The 23,258-nt window shown below is 43.7% G+C and overlaps 1 protein-coding gene across 9 annotated transcripts in view; it reads right to left on the bottom strand.

Moving 5' to 3' along the window:
* The window catches only part of PHACTR1 (phosphatase and actin regulator 1), a 587,665-nt gene that overhangs the window by 259,883 nt on the left and 304,524 nt on the right, over nucleotides 1-23,258 (bottom strand). Inside the window, exon 1 of one of the 9 annotated variants that reach the window (XM_047733071.1) lies at nucleotides 2,346-2,862. The exons of the other annotated variants lie outside the window; for them this stretch is intronic. Within the exon in view, the coding sequence (XP_047589027.1) occupies nucleotides 2,346-2,595 (250 nt within the window). The 5' untranslated portion in view covers nucleotides 2,596-2,862. Of the gene's footprint in view, nucleotides 1-2,345; nucleotides 2,863-23,258 lie in introns of those variants that run through there. 9 annotated transcript variants of the gene reach the window in all.

The raw sequence follows: 23,258 nt of genomic DNA on the forward strand, positions 1-23,258 counted from the left end.
ATTTTTTTTATAGGTTGCCTCTACCACTGCATGTTATTAAAATTTGCTTTTAAATCTGTTTAAAATAACTGCCATCTTTATATATAAAGAAATGGAGAATGTCCGTGAACAAGGCCTCTATAAAATTCTGCCTGTGTCAACTCTCAAGAGAAGGCTTTCCGGCTGGACCAGAATTTTCCTTGGTTGCCACTAAATGGCCTCCTCAGTGCGGAGAGACCAGACACACTGATGGTGCCAAACCCGATGCAAGAAACCTTCTCCTCCGTGGAGCTCTACCAGATCTGCTTGTGTGACTACAGTCTTTACTGCACATTTCCTTCCTAAGAGCTGGGTCTCCTGGCAAACAGAAAAGAGTAGTCGAATTGGAAATAGAGACTAGAGAACGCATCTTACAGAACACTCCTAACAAACCATCAGGCAAGGTTAATCTTTGCAGAAGTGAAATTTGAACTTCCTTGCCTTTGACGGTTGGCGGTACAGCTCTGGGCTCTGGCCTTGCAAGGAGAAGGGTTCAGCTGCTGACCTCATTCTAGTTTACTGACTCAAGGGAGTGCACCACACACAAGGCAGGCAAGATGAGCGGAGTCCGAGGTCTCCCCTATACCAGAATCCTCTGAATTAAATACTTTAGTCACATGTGAACATCCATGCATGGCTCCTTAAGACGTTCCAGAGCGTGGGGGACTGGAGAGATGATGCAGGTTACCAGCAGAGATCTATGCTGGTGGGGAAAATCTATGCCTGCATGCCCCCCACGACTGTGTACACCAACACATTTACTAGTGACCGTGTGCATAACCACACATCCTTGAGAGCAGACACAGACCTTTCCCTATGGTAGCAGCGTTTAGAGCTCCTAATTTAAATAAACTCCCAAGGCTGTGCAAGCAGCCCACGTGGGCAGCAATACAGTCAACAGAGTGATTCATTTAATAAGTATTTTAGCCCGCATCTCATGCTCCATTACATTCCGTGGTAGAAGTCTGGCTTTGCCTCATCCCATTCATCTATGTATACTGCAGGAGTGTCATCAGTTTATTCAGTAACCAAAGGACCAAACACATGTCCGTAAGTGTGTGCTTCCCATCAAAGGGTGTCCTCCCCGTCTGGGAACCAAAGCAGCACTAGGGTGCCCGACTATAGCTCTGATGTTTCTCCTGGATGCCTAGTATCATCCCCCATAAGTTCTCTTACAGTTTAATCAAAGAAAAGTATAATCACACTGGCAGGACTCTAATTTCAATAAGACATGCGTCAAGGCACGCTCACTTCACTATTGTGCCCTTCAGAGGCCCACAGCAAACAGACCAATCCTAGTTAATATCAGTTTTTCCAAAGGGAAGAAGCCAAACCCTCCTGGTTGCTGGGAAAATATTCCTGCCCAAGCAGGTGGGAGGGTCGGCCAGGCCATGAGCTTCTGCTGGCTAGGAGCTAATGCTTGCTCTGCCAAATCTGCCGCTTAAAACTTTTCTGCTACCTTCACTGGCCCTCAGGAGCCGGCTCCGAGAGCTGCTTCGGAACGGGGCCGGAGGCTCCAGCGAAATACACAGGAGCGCCCACATCTGCAGAGGCTTAAGCCTGGTCCACCCCGAGCTGTCCCTTGTTCTTGGCTCCTTCAGACCAGAGTCGCTGGCAGCCTGGCACCCTTTCACCACCCCGCTTCAGATCCGATGTGTGTTGTGGGGGACGGGGGTGGGTAGCTCCTGGGCTCACACACGCACCAGCTCACCTGGAAGAAGCCTCTACAAGCCCCTCCCCCACCTCCCACATTTTGGCCATTAGGCATCCTTCCAAGAGGGGCCGGCAGCTGCGCTCCAAAAATCACAGCCATGTTTTACTCTAACCAGAAATCATTCAACAACTCCACAAGTCTCCAGGGCGCTGGGCGCTGTGACCGTGGCCAAACCGCCTCTCCAGAGTGAACCCATTGGAACCCCACATTTGTCACACAGCCCAGCAAAGCCTATCGTAACGCGGGGACAGGAGGAAGAATAGCCAAGAAGCCCAGAAAGCTAAGAAAGCAGGTGTAACCACCTTTTAAAAGCTAATACCGCGACCCCTGACAACCCCCCCTTCCCCCAAGCCCCATCTTCCCGGGAGAAAATCCCAAAGCTGGCCATTTAACTGTTTCAAACCCTTCATTTGAGGGAGCAAATACATCAATGGTATATGCTCCGATGCGGTCCGGGTTTGGTTCTGGGCGGCACTCTGCAAAGTGCCGGCCGGGCGGATGTCCCCGCAGTTCTCCAGGCGGAGACGCGGGCGGCGCCCCCAAACTGGGGACCAGCCGCGCCACCTCCCCGCCTCCCGCGCTCGCCGCCGCCCCGACGCTCCCCGGCACTCACCGTCCCGGGCGTCCTCCCCCCGACTGCAGTTGCTGCAAATGTGTTTGATCTCCTTGCCTAGTTGACAATGGATCACAAAGGACACGTTGTTATTGTTGGGGGCGGGCTCCTTCAGGGGCTTCATCTTCAGCAAATAAAAAGCTTTCTTTTTGGGTCTCTGGGCGCTCGCTGCTGGCACCGCGCCCTCCCTGCAGCGCGGCGAGCGGAGCGCAAACCTCCCCAGCTCCGCGGCGCGCGTGGGCTCTGCCATCCGGCCCCCCGGCGCCCCGGGCCAGGCGCCGCTGGGGCCCCCACGCGTTGCCACCCGCGCCCCGCCGCCGGGGCCAGCATGCCCCCGTCCGGCCCCGCACCCGCGTCTCTACGGCATCGCGACCGCCGCGGGGCGGGTCAGGGGAAGGCGCGGAAGGGGTCTTGACCTCGCCGCCCTCGCGGCCCTCGCGAATCCGATCCCCGCGGTCGGAGGGCTTCTGGGAGGCACTCCTCGGTCGCACCTGAGCCGCGGCGCGCCCACCCCTCCCGCGGCCTCACGGGCACTGTCTCCCCCGGCAGCCCCACCCTCCGTAAATCTCAGCAGGGGCGATTTGCGCCTGCTGGGTTTTGCGGCTACCTTCACTCCCTCCGGAGCTTCGGGGCAGAACGCCAGCCTCCCCCACCCCCTTTTCTTCAAGCCTCGCGTTGCCAAATGAAAGCAAGATGGGCCACACCGAAGGCAGCTGCGCTCGAACCCTCGGGCGTGCAAGCGCCCCTCTCGCGGGCCAGAACAAATTACCGTTCTCCGGTGGGTCCAGCCCACAGCCCTTGACTTTTCACTGGAGCCGGCAACCTGTTAGGGCATAATTGATCTTTTCACCCTCGGTAAAAATTCCCCAACCTGAAGGGGGCCTTCCACCAGTGTTGTTAAAACTTAAGAGTAACAAGGAAGGACCCCTGGGTGGCTCAGTTGCTTAGGTGCCTGCCTTCTGCTCAGGTGGTGGTCCCGGGGTCCTGGGATCGAATCCCACATGGGGCTCCCTGCTCAGCCTGCTTCTCCCTCTGCCTGCTGCTCCCCCTGCTTGTTCTCTCTCTCTCTCTCTCTCTCTCTGATAAATAAATAAATAAAATCTTTAAAAAAAAAGTTAGAGTAACAAGGAACAGAAAAGACTGCTTTTAGCAATCTTCAGAAAAAACAACTTGCAACTCCCAGACCCTGGCTAATTTGGCTGAAGATTCCTCAGCTGTCTTAGCACGGTGAATAAGGTTCAGCCAGGCGAATGACATCTATCGAGCTTTCCAAAGACAGAACAGTGCCTTAAATAAGGCAGACCCATGGCAATAACAGCTACAAGTTGAGCCTTTTTTGTTGTGCACTTAAAAAAATAAATTACACTCTATTACAGTAATCTGGGCTCAGATATTGCGAATCCTACATCACCGTTCAGAGAACTAAGGCTTGGAGAAGCCTCAAGTCACAACCACCCTGGGTGCTTATTTTAAAAATAGAGATCTGGGGGGGGCCTAACACTGGGATTCTGGTTTTGTAGGAAGTGTAGGGCCAGGAATCTGTAGCTTTAACAAGCTCCCCCCAGGTGATCTTGATGCAAAGCATAAATGGTCAAACAGGTGCTTACAGCCTGGGGTGTCTAACACCAAGCCTCTTTCTCCTCACCACACTTCAATTCCTTGTGAGCCACAACTTTGCCTTTTTTTTTTTTTTTTTTTTTGCAGCCCACTGAAATAGAGTCAGTTAACTGATGCACTATCACCGCTAGTTGTTTCTAGAAACTTCCCCCAAATTAATTTTATAACACCCCACGACTGATACTTCCACGAAGGGCAAGTCACTGCTAGTCTCTCCTCCAACTGGGCCAACTCTACATGTACGGTTCCCCTCACAGGTGAAAGGGCCAACAGTCCACTGGGGATATTAAATTAATGTATAATAATAAGCTTCTGGTAACTGCCATTCTGCCACTCCGTATTGGATACCACTTCTCACTGGCAAAATGTTCTGCCCAAATCACATTGTTTCTTCTCTGTGGCGTAGTTAGGGACGTTGAGTGTCCAGCGTCATACCCTGCTCAAGGGTAGATGATAAAGACTGAAATTCACGTGGAATTCACTTGTTGTGCTCTCTTTAATTACACTCTCCCAGTGTCCACTGGGGCGTTCAGGGACCCCTCCCTTTTCAACCAGATTACCAGCCAAACCAGCCACAGGTAAATCTCGCTGTATCTTCCCATGGGGGATTCATGTCACTCGGTCCCTGGCTAATTATAAGCTTTATTTGAGAGATGGCAGAGTCCCCATTTGTAATACTGGTGGAGTCTATGATGGAAAATACTGCCTTGTGTTATAAGCAAACATTTGTTATTCTTTTTTTCAAATCCTAAGATCCCTCCCCCAACTCTATCACTTCTTAAGTATCTCCTGAAAAACAAAACAAAACAAAACACACATCTCAGGGCTCCTGGGGAGGGCTCAGTTGGTTAAGCGCCTGCCTTTGGCTCACGTTGTGATCTCAGAGCCCCACATCAGGCTCCCTGCTTAGTGGGAAGTTTGCTTTTCCCTCTTCCTCTGAACCCGACTCATGCGCACGCGCTCTCTCAAATAAATAAGATCTTCAAAAAAAATCTGCACACATCTCTTCTTAAATGACTTTTTAAAATTGCATGCCTTTCCCTCCCATACTGTGTGCCTCACAGGTCAGAACAAGAGACCCCCATAATTCCCAAACGGTCCTATTAAAACAACTAAGCCCACTGCAATCTTTTATGCACTCACTGAATACTAAACCAGACCTACAGGCTCTGGGGGTCTCTATTTTAATTGGCCAAGTGGCATAGCACAGAGAACAAGGACACAACCACCAGCTTGGCTCAAATATTAAAGGCAATGCCCACTGTTAGGGGGCCACTTTAATCAAATTAAAAAGATGAAGGTAGACCTCTGAGTGCTATTCCCTTGGTTGGTGATCCATCTTCTTAAACTGCTTTTCCTGAGTCTGCAGTTTCTAATGGGCCACCTGTGGCTATTTATACTTAAATTGATAAAAATTAAATAAAATTCAATTTCAGTCCCTCCCTTGTACCCGCCACAGGTCACATGCCCGACAGTCACACGGACCTGGTGGCAACTGTGTTAGGGCAAATGGTGGAGTATTTTCATCATCACCGAAAGTTCTATTAGACCATGCTGGTCTTAGGAGCTGTAGGAATCTTAGTGTCTCAGGTGGAACTGGGAAGCTGAGGAGACTACCTCTGATTGCCACAACAGAAGGCTGGGGGAGAGAGGACAAGGATGGGATAAACCTTCGTGCCGATACCAGTTTGGAAGAAGGATGTGTCTAGTGGCTCCCAGCACTGCCTTTCCTTTTCTTGACCCTCTTCCCTACCTTGAATGCTATCTCCGTGAAACCTTCCTCTGATACCCATGACTATAACGTCCCTATAGCTCTCAATGCCAAAAGATACCTTATATGGGGGCTGGGTGTGTGGCCTCCCAGAAGACACACCTGTGATCCTTGCCATGATGGCTCAGCTCTATTGCTGCTATGGATAACCCTCTCCCTGGATGGATAATGAAAGAAACTGGCTATCCGACAACGCTTTTTTTTTTTTTAATGCCCATATAATCTGACAGCATTCTTGAAGAAAACTTTTTTTTTTTTTGGTGGGATTTGGAAAGGAAGGAGGGAAACACTGAAGGGAAGGAAAGCGCCGAGCATCACAGTCCCCCAAACAGAGGTTCTCAACGCTGGGCCTCATGGAGCTTGCGTGGGATTTTTACCCACATGATCCAAGTGGGAAAGACTCCCCTGGGGTCACTCTCAGTGTCACTTAGCTGCATGGCAACCTTGTTCCCATCCCTTCTTTAGGATACATGTAACTGGTAGATCCCCTTCTTAAAACTTGTTTGTGGCCCTAAGACCTGCTACTCAAAGTACAATTCCATAGACCAGCTGATCCTGGTCACCTGGGAGCTTGGGAGAATGAAGCATCGCAAGCTGTCCTCCAGATCCTGCCTTTTAGCAAGTCTTCCAGGTGATTTGGAAGGATTTTAAGTTTTGAGAAGCATCCCCAAGGCATCAGCCCTGTAATAGTATTACTCACCTACCAGCGGAACACACATTCTGCTTCCAAAGTAAATAGCAGATAGGACCCCAGATCCCACAGAGCTTAAAATTCAGTAGGAGAGAGGATGCACTCAATGAAAGGACATATAAGGATAACAGAATCGGAGTGCCTGGGTGGGTCAGCTGGTGAAGCGTCCGACTCTTGATTTCAGCTCAGGTCATGATCTCAAGGTCATGAGATGGAGCCCCGTGTCCTTGGCTCTGCACTCAGCGGGGAGTCTGCTGGAGATTCTCTTTCTCCCTCTGCCCCTCCCCCATGCTTTCTCTAAATAAATAAATAAATAAATAAATAAATAAATAAATAAATAAATAAAATCTAAAAAAAAATAAATAAATAACAGAACCCACCCAGCTGAAACATGTGCAAATTTGTAGCTAGGAGCAGCCGGGGAGAAATAGGCATTTAATATCGGAGTGGGAGCCATGTGTCAAGGCTGATTAAAGTAGAAGAGATAGGGGCACCTGGGTGGCTCAGTGGGTTAAAGCCATTGCCTTCGGCTCAGGTCATGATCCCAGAGTCCTGGGATCGAGCCCCGCATCCGGCTCTCTGCTCAGTGGGGAGCCTGCTTCCCCCTTCTCTCTCTGCCTGCCTCTCTGCCTACTTGTGATCTCTGTCTGTCAAATAAATAAATAAAATCTTTTAAAAAAAAGTAGAAGAGATAGAGCTGGTGAAGCAAGAGGCCCCCGGGCAAGTCAGCCTGAGGCAGCTGGGGGTAGAAGAGTGGGGGGTCAAGGTCATAGCCATGTGGAGAACATGCAAGGTCATAGGCTAAAAGGAGTTCATGGTGATGTGATAGGTGGGTGGGGGTCTATGATGATGGCAGGAGTGTTACACCCAGCAAGGCAGTATGGGAAAATTGGGCTTTCCAGAAGATACCACCATGATGATGCTGTGAAGACAGCTACAGACCTTAACATTCCCCAAGGCCAAATGGTAGAAACCGTGTGTGATCAACTTGGAACTCAGATTTTGTTCTGCTTCCTGCTTGTCTCTGCCTACCGTACTTTTAATGCTCAACAGTTATTAGGCTTAAGGGAAGTCAAAATCAAAGGGTAGACATTTGGAAATGCTCATAAAGTGCTTTAACTCTTATGAAAAAGATAGACTAGAAATACAAAATATTAATGTCAGCACAAGGCAAAGCAGTGGAAAGACTCAAAGAGAGGTGTGCTTAAGTAAAACCACTACACATATTACACCTGTTGGATGTATAAAAAGATTGACATTTTTTTCTTCCTCGCCCTTTTTCTCTTCAATTTATACTCAGGCTATCCAATACATTGTTTTTTCTGCTTCTGTCTCCTTTCTTTTCTTTTTTTTTTTTTTTAAAGGATTTTATTTTTAAGTAATCTCAATACCCAACATGGGGCATGAACTTACAACTCCAAGATAAATCATATGCTCTATGAACTAAGCCAAGTAGGCACCCATGTCTGTCTCCTTTCTTGTTCCTATCATCCCTGTACTGGGCTAAATGGTGACCTGCCATCTCAAATCCCTGGAACATGTGAAAATATCTTTATTTGGAAAAGTTTCTATGCAGACATAATGAAGTTAAGGATCTTGTTTCTCTTTTTTTTTTTTTTTTTTTTTAAGAGCGGGAGAGCATGTATGCTGAATGGTGGGGGGTGCACGTTCAGAGACAGGGAGAGAAAGAATCTTAAGCAGGCTCCATGCTCACTGTGGAGCCCGACACGGGGCTCAATCTCACAACCCTGAGATCATAACCTGAGCTGAAACCAAGAGTCAGACACTTAACTCACTGAGCCACCCAGGTGCCCTGAAGATAAGGATCTTGTAAAGAGGAGATCATCCTGGATTATCTGGCGGGGTCCTGAATCCAATGACAAGTGTCTTCACGAAATCGAAGAGACCCACACAATCGGCAGGACAACACAAGCAGGAAACGAAAAGGCAAGAGAAAAACCGAGGCAGAGGCTGGAGTGGGGTAGTCCCAAGAAATGCCACAGTCCCCAGAAGCTGGAAGAAGGTGAGGAGTAGAATCTCCCAGGGGGCATGACCCCAGCCCACCCCTTAAAATCAGACTTGTGGTCTCCAGATCTGCAGGAGGATAAGAATCTGCTGCTTTAAGCCTCCAACTTTGTGCTAATTTTTGACAGCAGCCCCAGAAAATTAATCCACTCCTTAAATATTAGCAGTATGTTATATTTCTAATTTAAGAAAAACATCTATTTTTTTCTAAGTTTGATCTAAATGTGTGCTGTGTTAAAACCAGAACTGTAAGCTAATCTACCAAATACATATTTAAGAACAGGGTTAAAAATGACTTCCAAATGGTTTACGACACAGCACTGTGCTCCACTCCTGCTACGTGTGTGTGTGTGTGTGTGTGTGTGTGTGTGTGTGTGGTTTCTGCTCCTGTTTTTACAGATACTGGAATGGAAGGAGACTTTCATCAAGAAGGGGATAGAGCTTCCTGGCTTTTTTATATTTAGTAGAATGCATTTGTATGCTGAGCAAGGAGACATGAGCAGAGCTGGCTACGGGAGGCCAGTGAGAATTCTTCAGGCAAAACGTGACATGTGCGGGGAGCTCAGACCCAGCCCTCTGCGTGGGTAGGGCTGTAGGCATTGTTGATGGCTGGCTGTTCTAATAGGGGCAGTATCCTTTCCAAATCTTGCAAGTCCACTTATTAAATATTTTGAATGTCACTCCTGCAGAGAAACGTTAGAAAGCAGCTGCACAACTGGCAAACTTTTATTCTCCTTTTACAAGAAGGGTTTCTCCCACGATGTTCTTCTTAAGAATGTGTATTGGAGCCCATAGCAAACATTCTCCTGGATTTAGCTTTTCCCTTATTATTTCTTAATCCAACCTGGCAGGTTTTTTGGTTCAAGAGCCAGAGAGCAGTCCATGGACAGGTGCTTTGAAGAATCAATTTCAGATGTCTGTTTCTAGAACTTGAGTTCTTAAAAATGTAGTTGAGACATCTCAATGGCGTGAGCAGTTTGTATGTGTGTGTGTGAGTGTGTGTGTGGCGGGGGGGATTTTGTTTTGTTTTGCTTTAGCTAAGGGTTTGTTCCTCCCACCCCACCCCCCAAAAAAGAACTGAATAAAGAGCAATTTTCCTTCTAGGCTTGTGGTAATTATGCTTACTAAGGGGTTGTACTGTGCAAAGTGTTCTACAAACACTTAGGAGATAGCAACCCGATGAGAAGGGAAGATTGGAAGCATTGAGATCAAACAGGTGGTGACAGAGGTGATTTGAAGGACAACAGTTACAGCTTGATTTACAGTGTTATCTGGCAATGTTTCTTTCTCTTTCTGCATTGCCATGGGTGGTCTAGTTCTCAAGTCCAAAGAAGAGGACCTTTGACTGAGGTCAGAGTGCATCAATCTTTGTGGCTGGGATGGAGAGATCACTCTGGTGGGAGTTTTTGGCAAGGTATTATATCAAGCATCTTTACAGTCTGTATTGCTGATACCCAAGGAAGGCTTTCAGTCTATATTTTAAAATTTGGGGTCAGGTATTTCTATTAATATCCAGGGGAAGACAGGATGGAATAGGTAGAGGTTGAGAATTGTCAAAGATTAGGTTTTTGTTTTTTTAAGATTTTATTTAATTGAGAGAGAGAGAAAATGCATGAGCAGTGGTGGGATGGGGGGGCGGCAGGCAGAGAGAGAGGGGGAAGCAGGCTCCTCGTTGAGTAGGGAGCCTGGTGCGGGGCTCCATTGCAGGACTCTGAGATCATAACCTGAGCTGAAGTCAGACACTTAACCTACTGAGCTACCAAGGAACTCCAAGAATTGTTAAAGATGAGTAAGTGAGAAGTCTATTGTTCCAAAGTAGTCCATTTCTTTACACTTTGCTCCAAATCATAAGTCCCATATTAAATGACATTTATAGGGGCACCTGTGTGGCTCAGTGGGTTAAGTCACTGCCTTCGGCTCAGATCATGATCTCAGGGTCCTGGGATCGAGTCCCACATCGGGCTCTCTGCTCAGTGGGGAGCCTGCTTCCCTCTCTCTCTCTCTCTCTGCCTGCCTCTCTGACTACTTGTGATCTTTTTCTGTCAAAAAAATAAATAAAATCTTTAAAAAAAAATAAATGACATTTATAACCATGTAAACACAGCCTTGTGTTTCTTTTTAGAAACAGGTTGATTTGGGCAATTGAGACACTTTTGGATATTTATCTTACAGAATAAAAGCACCTGAACCCAGAGATCCCATTAAGTGTATTTATATTGCAATAAAGTAAAAAAGTCCGCTGGTAAAAAATGGCAGCATAAATTATGGTATGTTTAAAGCATGATGCCACTAAATGAGTTCTATCTTAACAAATCGGCCTGGAAGGATTTCCACAATGTATTGTTAATGAGAAAATTCATATACAAAGAACTGACTCATTTTTGTAAGACATATATGGTGACATTAGTATTATTCTCCAAATATTTCTGATTCGCTATCTTCAAGTCTGCGGTAGGATTGCAATTTACACATGCAACCCCCTTGAGGGTAACAGATGGAACCAGTTGGCCAACTCGAACCTCAGAGTGATGAACTGAAGTTCGAGAGAGCAGCTGCTGCTTTCTTTCGTTTTCTGAAGTCAACCGAGCCCACGTGCTGACCCACAAGGGCCATGCAGTATGAGAAATGAACTTGCACTGTTCTAAGCTGCTGAAATTTCCGTGTGGATTTAACTGAAGAGTAATCTAGCCTATCAAGATTAGTACGACAAAGACAAATGTGGGTGAGAGACGTATTTGTGTGTGTGTTTGTATATTATCTATCCCATTATTTAGCTATCACACCAACATCATAAATGGAACTATTATTTCCATTTTACGCTTCAGGGAACAGAAGCTGGATAAGATTAAGTAAATTTCGCGGGTTACACAGTTAGCATTTTGCCAGTTAGAAATCTGAGCCAAAATATGTTAAACTGCAAAGCATAATTTTCCTTCTCCATCCATCCCACTGACACACAGAGGTGCTAGGTGCTAGGTGTTTTCCTTCAGAGGACCCTCAGCACTATTTGGGGACAGAAACATACAGCTTCATGAAACACAACCAAGAAGGGTTATCAGGATACAGGCTTGGGACACAGAAACCTTGCTTGCCAGGTAGAGCAGAGCTTACTGGGGGTAAAGAGCACGGGGTAAAAACAGGATGTACAGGTTCTCACCCATCATCCATATGGGCAGATTCCTGCTATTTACCTCTTGAAACAGACTGCGGCTGATCCTCACTGATGGTATCCTTTTAGGGCTGGGATTATATCCACAGTGTGCTGAGCCCCTCAGGACTGCCTGACAATAGCTCAGGATCAGCTAATGATAATTGGTCATTAGGACCGAATCACAATTGTGTTTGTACAGAGCAGGTGCAGGAACAAGGTAATAGGATAATGTGACATTGGCGAGAAATGCAAGTTGGCCCTCTGCGCCCCCCCCCCCCCTTTTATTTCCAAGTGTAAGAACTTTAGTTATACAAGAAACATAATTGCGGTGTGAGTAGCTGTGAGTTGCCAGCAATGGGGAGTTTTTAAGTGGATACTGCAGGTGTATAAATGTATGACATGCAAATTATTCCTTCCACCGAAAGTAAGACGGTCTAATTCACTGAGGGAAATGTTACAATACGCTCTAAGACTTGCAAAATGAATGATCAAAGGCCTATATCTGCTTCGAACAAGACAAGTTGTTCTCTTTCCAAAAGGCCAAGATCCTGTGATCTAGTGAGCTTCCAAAACTGTTTCTCTCTCTGTGTATGTGTGTGTGTGTGTGTTTACAGTAGAGGAGACTTGCTGAAGAGGAACTGCATTTATTTTTATACATTATATGTCAGTAGAGCTTCTCCTCCGTGATACCTATTATTTCCGCACAAATTATTCTAACAAGAGTTTGTAGCCATGTTATGTGGGAAAGGAATGTTATTTACAGGACGGGAAGGCTACATGAAAAAGCTAAGAAGAGTCTAAAGAGAGATCACACAGAATGTGCTATTGGAATTTAAGAATAGAAGAGCAGATACACTTGTATATAGAGATGAAGATATCCTCTAAAAACCCACTCGGGGTCACCGTGATGAGTCTGCAGGGAAAAAGTCCATTGTAGGGGGAGGTAGGGAGTGACACATCCCTTGGTGAGTTTCCACAGTGTTTGTGAAACTCTGCTGGGCTTTTTCCTAATAAATATACTAATGTTTTTATTTACGTATTTATTTATAAAATATATGCAATAAAAATACATAAGCTATTATATATTAAAATTAAATATTAAATAATACTGTATATATTATACATGTCTTCTAGTTTTAAATTTAAAAACTCTCAGATAATCCTCACCACGATTCCAAGATGTGAGGTGTTCCAAACACCATCTGACAAAGAAGGATCCAGGGAAATGAAAGAATTTGCACAAGCCTGTAGCTTGTGAACAAGGCAGAGCCTAGGTCTGCAAGGAATGCAAGCCATTCACCATTCAGACACAGTCACTCTCCACTGTATCATGCTGCTGTCCAGAAATGTGTCCACAGGAAAGAAGCTGTAGTGAAGGTAAAAATATCCTTCTAAGCCAACCCAAGAAGACATTCCTGGAGGACTTCTTAAAGATGAAGGACAAGCTCGCTATATTCATTAAGATCTGCCCATTTACACTGGAAGTCAGTCTACTTTTTCCATTTTCTGGATTAAAAAAAAAAGTACCCAAATGAACACTCTTTCATTCACAAATTTGTAATTTATGTTTAAAAACATTGTAACACATGCCCTTTTCCCCTTGCAATACAGGAGGTAAAAAAAAAAAAAAAAAAGACTTATTAAGCTCTTGATGAAAATTATCAACTCCTAGAGGACATGTGGGTTATAATAAAAGATGAAGGAAACATCCAGAATCTATAAACATCAAATCAACATATTTTTCTATAATACCAAACATAATGAATAGAAACTATTTAAAGTAAATCTGGCCAAAAACTTTAACTTAGTGAAGTCCCTTTTCCAGATTCTCTTCCTTTTCCAAAATTGGCAATATGTCAGGGGACACCTGGAGCCCAGGTTAAGATCCCCTGATTTCTTCTTCTTCTTTTAAAAAGATTTGATTGATTGATTGATTGATTCAGAGTGTGTAAGCACTCGTGAGGTCGGGGGGAGCAGAGGGAGAGAGAGAAACTCAAGCAGACTCTGTGCTGAGCACAGAGCCCCACACGACTTTGATCTCACAGCCCTGAGATCATGACCTGAGTCAAAATCAGGAGTCTGATGCTTCACCGACTGAGCCACCCAGGTACCCCAAGTTCCTGCTTTCAAGAAAACCACCATGCCTTCCCGGGCAAGTGTCCCCCAGATCTGTCAATTCCTTGAAGGCAAAGAAATGCCTTCCAGGCTTCTAAATCCTGATCACAACTTTACCTTAAAAATAAAACATTCCTGTTTTGCTTGCAAGAGAAAAATGCAGACTCTGCTCCACAGCCGAAACCTGCTATTCCAAAAGTCAAAAGTTCTCAGACATGCTGAAGGCATTAGTGTGTATGAATTACAAGCATGACTCATAAAGCTTTCTGGCTAATATGTCCACGAGCCCACACAGGTCATGTCTGTATATTAGGATCTGCTCATTTTTCTTAAGTGGTGCATTTTAGTCAACTGTGAGCTGTTCAGAACCCTTAATACATGGTTTGGGAACTGTTACCCGTTGTTATATTCATGTAGAGCGAACTCCCAAGGCGGGCATTGGCAAAACTAAGCTTAGTTTTTCACAGTTGAACATGATCAACTCACAACTGACATCATGTCAGTCCTCGGTAGCCTTTGAAACAGAGACAGGCTTTGTTTCTGTTACTGGGCTTTGAAATACAAGGGCAATAGAGAAGCCATGATCAATCACAGTACTGTAATGTAAGTTTCTGCTTACATTTTTCTTTGGGTTTTGTTAAACATGTAAATAATGAGAGACACAGATATGTCCACATGTAATGGTGGAATAGAAACAGAACTGAACTATTCTGCTATGAATAATATTTACAAGTGAGGATGAGAGTGAGCAGAAATTTATAAAATGCTTTCTAGTGCATGCTGGCGTTTTGCCAAGTCAAGAAAGAAACTGGACGGCTGGGCTAACATAGCAGGCATTTTTGCCTTAACCTGGGACACTGTGTTTGCTAACAGAGATGAGCACTGTGCTGCTGCATTCTCTAACAGGACCTTAGCTCAAAACTATAAAAGAGGGACAAAAGGGGCGCCTGGGTGGCTCAGTTGGTTAAGCGTCTGTGTTTGGCTCAGGTCATGATCCTGGGAGTCCCAGGATCAAGCCCCGCCTCCTGCTCCCTGCTCAGCGGCCAGGGTGGGGGATGTAGCTCTCCTTCTCTTTCAAATAAATAAAAATAAAAGAGGGACGAGATCCGTAATGCAGGAAGGAAAGGGTCCATTCCAAGAAACTAAATAGTTAGGGTTGTTCATTATAAATACAAGGATAAGTTTGATAACATGAAGAGACTGCCCAGAACTCTTTAGATTGCTAATTGTTGGAGGAAGGAATGAAGGAGTCAATGGAATCCTGATCTGCAAATCCAGACTGAAGCCGGCCACACCTCCAATCATCTGCTGCCGTCATCGCGACCCAGACCTCCAGGGACGGCAGTCTTATAAAGGAGAAGATTTCTTTCTGGACATTTTGACTTACTTAACGGCTCAAGCATGACCGGAAGATCAGGAAACACAAAGTTTTCCAACCAAGATGAGAAGGAAAAGAGCAGACCACAGACAAGAGAGCACCTCCCCAAAGGCAGGGGACATTATGTATTAGAGTTCTCGCGTCCGGCTGCCGCATTTTTCTGAAGAGATGGAGTTGAATTAAAAAACTAAATTTCTGAACATTATAGAGAATCCTTGAAAAAGACTTGACTATGTTTACCTGAGCTAGTGCAGGTGGTGGTGCTGGGGGAAAGGCAGGAGTCAAATCGATTTGGAATGCGTAGGGTCATATTTTGAAATCTGACAGTCTGGCCCCAAACCTTTCTCTTCGTTTCCTTGTGCAGACTGTTTCTCCTTCCCAGGTCAGTCATTCCTCCCTGCCGCTTGGACTTGAATCCTCTCCCCTCATCGATGGAGAGACCTCATCACTCCATCTTGTGCACAGGGTGACCAAGCCTTATGCCTAACCAAGTAAGCCACCAGGGGTCCTAAGAATTTCTTGAAAAGTCTAAAAGTAGAGCACAACTTTAACAACTGATAACAATGGACAGAAATAGGAGCAAGCAGTTTGCAGAAGAAATCTGAATACCTAATAGGTAATCAGGATAGAGCAATTAAATCACACCCAGAATATTGAGAAACAAAATCTTGGTAATACCAAGTGGTGGTGATATGTGTTCTTCATCTTAATTCTTTTCTCATTTGTGATAAAAGTCCCCAGAGCCAGGGGTGGGGTCAGATGACACCCCCATCTCACTCTTCAGAACATGAATTCATTTTACAATCAAGAACACAGTAAGGGATGCCGGGGTGGCTCAGTCAGTTAAGCGTTTGCCTTCAGTTCAGGTCCTGATCCCAGGGTCTTGGGATCGAGTTCCGCATCAGGTTCCCTGCTCAGTGGGGAGCCTGCTTCTCCCTCAGCCTCTGCCTGCCCCTCCTCCTGCTTGTGCTCGCTCTCTCTCTGTCAAATAAATAAATAAATAAATAAATAAATAAATAAATAAAATCTAAAAAAAAAAGAACCCATTAAAATAATGTATAATACATTAAACACCCATATGCATATTTCACAGCGTTACTTTCATGATATTTTCTACCAACGAACCATGAACTGTCTGTGGACACAGCCTTTCCCCCTGACTCCTTCATAAATCTTTTCTAGGAATCAATTCTCCCAGAAAGCCAACTGAATTGACTTGGATTGCAAAGATAAAACCTTCAGAGTGGCCTGCCGTCAAAGTGATCCATACATTCTCTGGGGGATAAAATGAGGGGATTGGACTGGTAGATGATTTCTAAGATGATCTTTCCAAAAATGCAATCTTTGACTCTAATAGTTGATACATTACCTCTAGAAGGTCTCGGGAGGAAAGAAACATAAAAAAGTGTTGGAAGAGGGAAATGACATTCTAGATAGAAGTATAAGCTTTCTGGGAATATTTAACTCTCCTGAGATATCAAATCTTGACCTACAGCCAAGACAGGCCAAATCTTCCTCTGTAGCCACATCCACTGCTTGCGTCTCTCACACCACTTCATGGCGACTCTAAGTGACTCCCCCTCCCCAAGCATGAAGGCTTCTCATGGCTTCCCATGTGCTGCTTCCTCATCTGGAAGATCTTCCCCTTCTCCTCTCCTCTCCCAGGAGCCTCTTTCTCATCCATATCACAGCATCAAGAGTGCCATTTTGGAAGGCTCCCTTAGCACACTTGGGGCAGACAGAGCTACCTGTTCTCAGTCCCCAGAGCCACCCAGGAACCAGCTTCTTACTGGCCATGGAGTGTCACATTCTGTAAATATTATTTTAATATATTTCAAAGACACAGAAAAAGACAGTGAATACAACTATTCACGTGTCATTCAGATTTTAAAATGTCAACATTGGTTCTAGTTGTATTAGTGCTTTAAAAAGAATACAAAGGACTACAACTTAAAGATTTAGTGAAATCTAATTCTCACTTCTTTTCTCCAGTTGGGGAATGGTGAGGATTCACCTACCCTCATTTCTTTTCTCACCCTCTTTCCCAGAAACAACAACTCCCCTGATGTTGACGTGTGTGTATCCCATCTATATTCTTGTTCTCTTAGTGTATGTGTATGTGTTTGCAAGCATTGCATATGCCCGCTTTGTGGTTTCAAACGTACATAAGCGATATCACGTTTTTCTTTTTAAGATTTATTTATTTATTTATTTGACAGAGATCGCAAGTAGGCAGAGAGGCAGGCAGAAAGAGAGAGGAGGAAGCAGGCTCCCCGCGGGGCAGAGAGCCCGATGCGGGACTCGATCCCAGGACCCTGGGATCATGACCTGAGCAGAAGGTAGAGGCTTTTAACCCACTGAGCCACCCAAGTGCCCCGGTATCACGTTTTAAGAATCATTTTCACATTGGGGAGGGTATGTGCTATGGTGAATGCTGTGAAGTGTGTAAACCTGGAGATTCACAGACCTGTACTCCTGGGGATAAAAATACATTATATGTTTATAAAAAATTTTTTAAAAAATAAGAATCATTTTCTAAGGGCACCTGGGTGGCTCAGGTCAACTGTGAGCTGTTCAGAACCCTTAATACATGGTTTGAGAACTATTACCCGTCGTTATACTCATGTAGAGTGAACTCCCAAGGCGGGCATTGGCAAAACTAAGCTTAGTTTTTCACAGTTGCACATGATCAACTCACAACTGACATCATGTCTTTGGCTCAGATCATGATCTCAGGGTCCTGGGATCGAGCCCCGCATCGGGCTCTCTGCTTAGCAGGGAGACTGCTTCTCTTTCTCTCTCTCTTTCTGCCTACTGGCGATCTCTCTGTCAAATAAAAAAATAAAATCTTAAAAAAAAAGAATCATTTTCTAACATTCTATATGGAAGGCAGTGTTATATTTTAAGATTATTGCATGCTGAGTCGTGTACATTGGGTCCATTCATGTTTCCTGCTGTCTTGGTATTCTGATAAGGAATTATTATCACAGTTTATTTCCACATTCCCTCATGGAGGGCTAGTTAGCTGGGATATAACTTTAGGGTAATTACAAGGAATTCTTCAGTGAGCATCCTGGTGAAGTTCTCTTTTGTACTCCTGTATAAATAATAATCTCTCTAAGGAATGTAAAATTTGAATAGCCCTGCCATACTATATGCCCATCTTTAGCTTAACTGGATATTGGCAGCTCTCAAAGTGACTGTAACAATCACATCATTCTATCAGTAGTGTATGAAAGTTTCCCTTTCCACCTCACCACCGGAGTCAGTTTGTTTCTCAGTATTCTGGGTGTGATTTAATTGCTTTATCCTGATTACCTATTAGGTATTTAATTTCTTCAGCAAACTGCTTGCTCCTATTTCTGTCCATTGTTATCAGTCGTTAAAGTTGTGCTCTGCTTTTAGACTTTTCAAGAAATTCTTAGGGCCCCTGGATGGCTTACTTGGTTAGGCATATGACTCTTGAGCTCAATTCAGGTCTGGTTGTGTGTTCAAGACCCAGGTTGGGCTCCACTCTGGGCCTTAAAAAAAAGGGTGGGGGGCGCCTGGGTGGCTCAGTGGGTTAAGCCTCTGCCTTCAGCTCAGGTCATGATCTCAGGGTCCTGGGATCGAGCCCCGCATTGGGCTCTCTGCTCAGCAGGGAGCCTGCTTCCCCCCTCTCTCTGCCTGCCTCTCTGCCTACTTGTGATCTCTATCAAATAAATAAATAAAAATCTTAAAAAAAAATTCTTTCCCATGATGAGGTTATACAACTGTCACTTATGTTTTCTCTTAATAGTTTTAAGGCTTTGCTTTACATATTTAGGTAATCAATCTATCTGGAATTTGTTTTTATACATGTGAGCTAAAAATCCCACTTTGTTTCTTCTTCAATATGGAGAGGCACTTTTTTCCTGATTACTGTTTATTGTACAGCACATTCTTTCCTCATTGATTTATAAAGCTACTTTTGTTTTACTCCAATGATTTGAGTTATATTGAATGGTTTTTATGTATCTATTGAGATAATCATTGTTTTCTTTCTCTTTGATAAATTATTTGGTGAAATTCTAAATAGAATTCCTAGGCTAAACCAACCTCACATTCTTGAAATAATTCTAACTGGCTTTAGTATCTTACTAGCTTTCTGGCTTTGTTTTCAAATATTTAGTATTTTTGTGCTTACATTCATAAATCTGCCTTATATGGTCCTTGCTCAGGGTTGTATTCCTTCCTTTTGAAATTGTATAAGATGGAGGTGACATCTTTATTCTGTAGAACACCTTTTATAACTTAAAGATAACCCCTCTTTTTTTTATTATTTTGGTTTTTTAGTGAGAGAGAGAGCAGAGAGTGTGAGCAGGGGTGGGGAGAAGTGAGAGAGAATCTTAAGCAGTCTCCATGCTCAGTGTGGAGTCTGATATGGGGCTTGACTGCACAACCCTGAGATCATGACCTGAGCTGAAATCAAGAGTCAGATGCTCAACCAGCTGAGCCACCCAGGTTCCCCTAAAGATAATCTCTTGAATGCTCATTAAAACTCACCAGCAAAAACTTCTAATACTATTGATTTCTGGTTCACAGACATTTTTTAAAAAATTATTATTATTATGGATTCAATTTCTTTAGAAACTGTAGAGATTTCAGTTGTCTATTGGTTGATAACTGGTAATTTACAGTTTATCTAGAAAATTCCTCATTTTACCTAAGGTTTCAAATTTACTGGCATAAACTTGATCATAATACTCCCTTAAGACATTTTAAAATTTTCTGTTAAAAATGCTCCACTAATATTCTTTGTATGTTCCTACTTTAGCTTTGTTCTTGATGAATCTTGCCAGAAATTTGACTATTTTACTACTGTTTTCCAAACACTAGCTTTGTTTTCTTTTTAAGTCTTTTATGGTATTTTGGTTTTCCTGCCCATTAAGTGCTTTTATTTCCCTTCTTCTTCCTTGGGTTAGGTCTGCTGTCACCCTTCTTACAAGTCCTACATCACCTTATTGTTATTATTTTCCATATCTCTTAATACATCATATTTTAATTATTATTTCTCTAGGCTTCGTTATAAGTGACTTCCTTAGATTGTCCAGTTCACTGAGTCTCTCTTCAGCTGTGTCTATTCTGCTCTTGAATCCAACTTCTTATAGTTTCCAAGACTATATTTTTCATTTCTAGATGTTGTATTTCCTTTTCTAGTCTGTCTCTTATTTTTCATAGTTGTTCTTTCATGATGGCTTCTATTTTTAAAATTTTATTATTGTAAGCATCCATATTTTATAATCTCTAGATTTGTCTCCTATTTCTAGTTCTTCCTTTGTTGTGTCTACAGACCCTCCTTCTTGTGGTCTATCTCTTCACATGACTCTGAGTTTTTCACTGTGAATTTTTGCTCAATGGATGGTTTTCATTCCGTATAGATTTTTCATTTGCTTCTATCAGTATCCGTATGATTCCAACGGCCCAGGGGCGGAAAAACGTTCACTTTTAGCACTGGGATTCCCAAATCTTATTAGCAGTATAAATTCTCAAATCCCTAACATAAAGAGTGGGACAGTTTTGATTTATCCTAGGGGCATTCCTGCTTATACCTAGATCCCTAGAACTTAAGGCTCCTCACTACTTCCCTCACTTTACAGGCAAAAAAAATTTCCTTTTTGTTTTTAATTGTCCTATTTCAGGTTTAAGTGTGGGAAGACCCTTAAGGAAACTTCCTGTAAGCAGGGTCTTTGCTTGTTGCTTTAAGCAAGGTCAAGGCCACATTTCTCATCCCTGAATTGGGCATTGGAACTCTAGCCCTCAACGTCTAGGGTGTATATCCAGGCCAGGCACCCTGGGGAATGTCACTTCAGTTGTCAGTATTGCTGAAAGTCCTTCTAATTGTGTCTCTGAATGTTTGTCTCCCTCATTGTCAGTAAACATCGCTAAAGCAAGAACCACAGTTTATTACCTATCATTCCACTCCACTCTGCTTCCTTAGCTTCTAGCATAGTCCTGGCACTTGGTACACAGGAGCTTGATAAATACTGGATGGATGGATGGATGGATGGATGGATGATAACTTTAACATAGATGAGTTTGATATCTACTAAAAAGTTCCCTACAACTTGTCATTTGCAGCATGATGTAGAATATTTCCAAGACACAGACAGGAGATGTGTCAAAGAAGGAGGATTGGAGAGAGACCCTTGAAGATTTCTGTGGTATCTGATCTGACCCAGTCTGCAACTAGTTTTCTCCCTTACTGAAACATTGTGTAAATTAAATAATTAAAACTACATTAAGAGCCAAGAATAGCACTCCGATGCTATATATAGTTTCTGGCTACCTAGTTATGCAGAGCACTGAAACGAGGCAAGAAGCTTTTTGACAATTTAATTAACATCTTTCTAGATCTTTAATTTCTTAAAAACACTGGGATGCTTCATTTTCAAGGTGCTTACAGTGCAAGAGGAAGGTGCTCTGATTTGTCCTTCAACATCTATCATTGAGGGATTTGGGCATGGAACTAGGAGGAGGGAGAAAGAGGGAAGGAGAGTCTTGTCTTTTATTAACCTAGGACTTGTCCTTTTCTCACCTTCCTTTAAGTCAGCGGTTTACCTTCTGGACACGTTAAATAACAATGTGAGTGTTGTCAGCAGATTTTGGATGTAAAAAAAATAGCTCATATGTGAAATTTGAGAAGCAAAACAAATAGACCAAAAAAGAAAAAAAAAAAAAAAAGACAAAAGACAAAAAACCAGACTCTTAAATACAGAGAACAAACTGGCAGTTGCCAGGGAGGAGGTGGGTGGGGGATGGGCAAAGTAAGTGGAGGGGATTAAAGTACATTTACTGCTATGAGCATTGAGAAGTGTGTAGAATCGTGGAGCCATTATACTGTACATCTGAAACATAATAGTGTATGCTAATTATACTTGCACCAAAAAAATAGCAGATACTAATTAGGATCAAAAGACCTTTCATAATAGCAAAACACACAGGCATGCACACACACACACAGTTGTGTCACTGCTACAACTGAGCAAGGCCTTGCATGGGGTGTGAAATTTACAAGGTTTACACACTGATTACTTGATATTTTCATTACCTGAGATCCTGAGCAAGCCCTTATTGAGGTCTGCTCAGAAAGTCGTGTCCATGTGATTCCCCGCCCCCAGCCCCAACAGGATAGTTTGATCTAAGTAAATGAAGTCCGTCTCCTTCTCAGTTTTCACCATCCTGGGCCGGCCACTCCAGAGAACGGGCCTGGTTACCCATCCAACTCTCAGGCTTCTTGCTCGGAGACCAGCCACTTCCAGATGGCAATAAAATGCTGAGGACGGAGTTTGAGTTCTTCACTTACAGTTTTTTGTGTGATTTTTTTTTTTTTTAAGAGGAAGAAAAAGATATAGGAACAGAACTGTGTCAGAGAATAAACCAAGGAGCAGAAGGGAATATTTTAATGAAATCAGAAAAAAACGGCAGACGACTACTTTTCTGTATTGCTGGCTTCTCAGAAAAACATTCTGTTGGCAGATTTTTTTTTTTTTTAAGGTGGAAATCAAGCAGGAACATGTGTCTTTTATGCTCAGAAGGTTGATCTGGGGTCTCTAGATACTACTGGAGCTCAGATGTGGTCATACCAACCAGCCTACCTGGCTGAAACTGCTGGAGCTTTCTTTGTCTCCTCCAGCTCTTGGGCTAGGTATATGTTTATCTATTTATTTATTTATTAAGATTTTATTTTTAAGTAATCTCTATACCCAACGTGGGACTCGAACTTACAACCCCCGAGATCAAGAGCGTGCACGCTCTACCAACTGGGCCAGCCAGGCACCCCAAGGTGTATGTTGAGATCCGTCAGAAGGAGCCCCAGTGTCTCCTGCAGGACACCTGAGCCATTGAATTTGGAGGCTTGGGATTAAGTTAAACTTAAAAAGTAATTATAAGAGGGGCACCTGGGTGGCTCAGTGGATTAAGCCACTGCCTTCGGCTCAGGTCATGATCTCAGGGTTCTGGGATCGAGCCCCACATCGGGCTCTCTGCTCAGCAGGGAGCCTGCTTCCTCCTCTCTCTCTGCCTGCCTCTCTGCCTACTTGTGATCTCTCTCTCTGTCATAAATAAATAAAATCTTTAAAAAAAAAAGAAAAAGAAAAAGTAATTATAAGAGAAAAAAATACCTTTAAAATAAAGTTTGTACTCAG

This window comes from Lutra lutra, chromosome 6 (genome assembly GCF_902655055.1).
Source record: "Lutra lutra chromosome 6, mLutLut1.2, whole genome shotgun sequence".
NCBI lineage: Eukaryota > Metazoa > Chordata > Mammalia > Carnivora > Mustelidae > Lutra > Lutra lutra.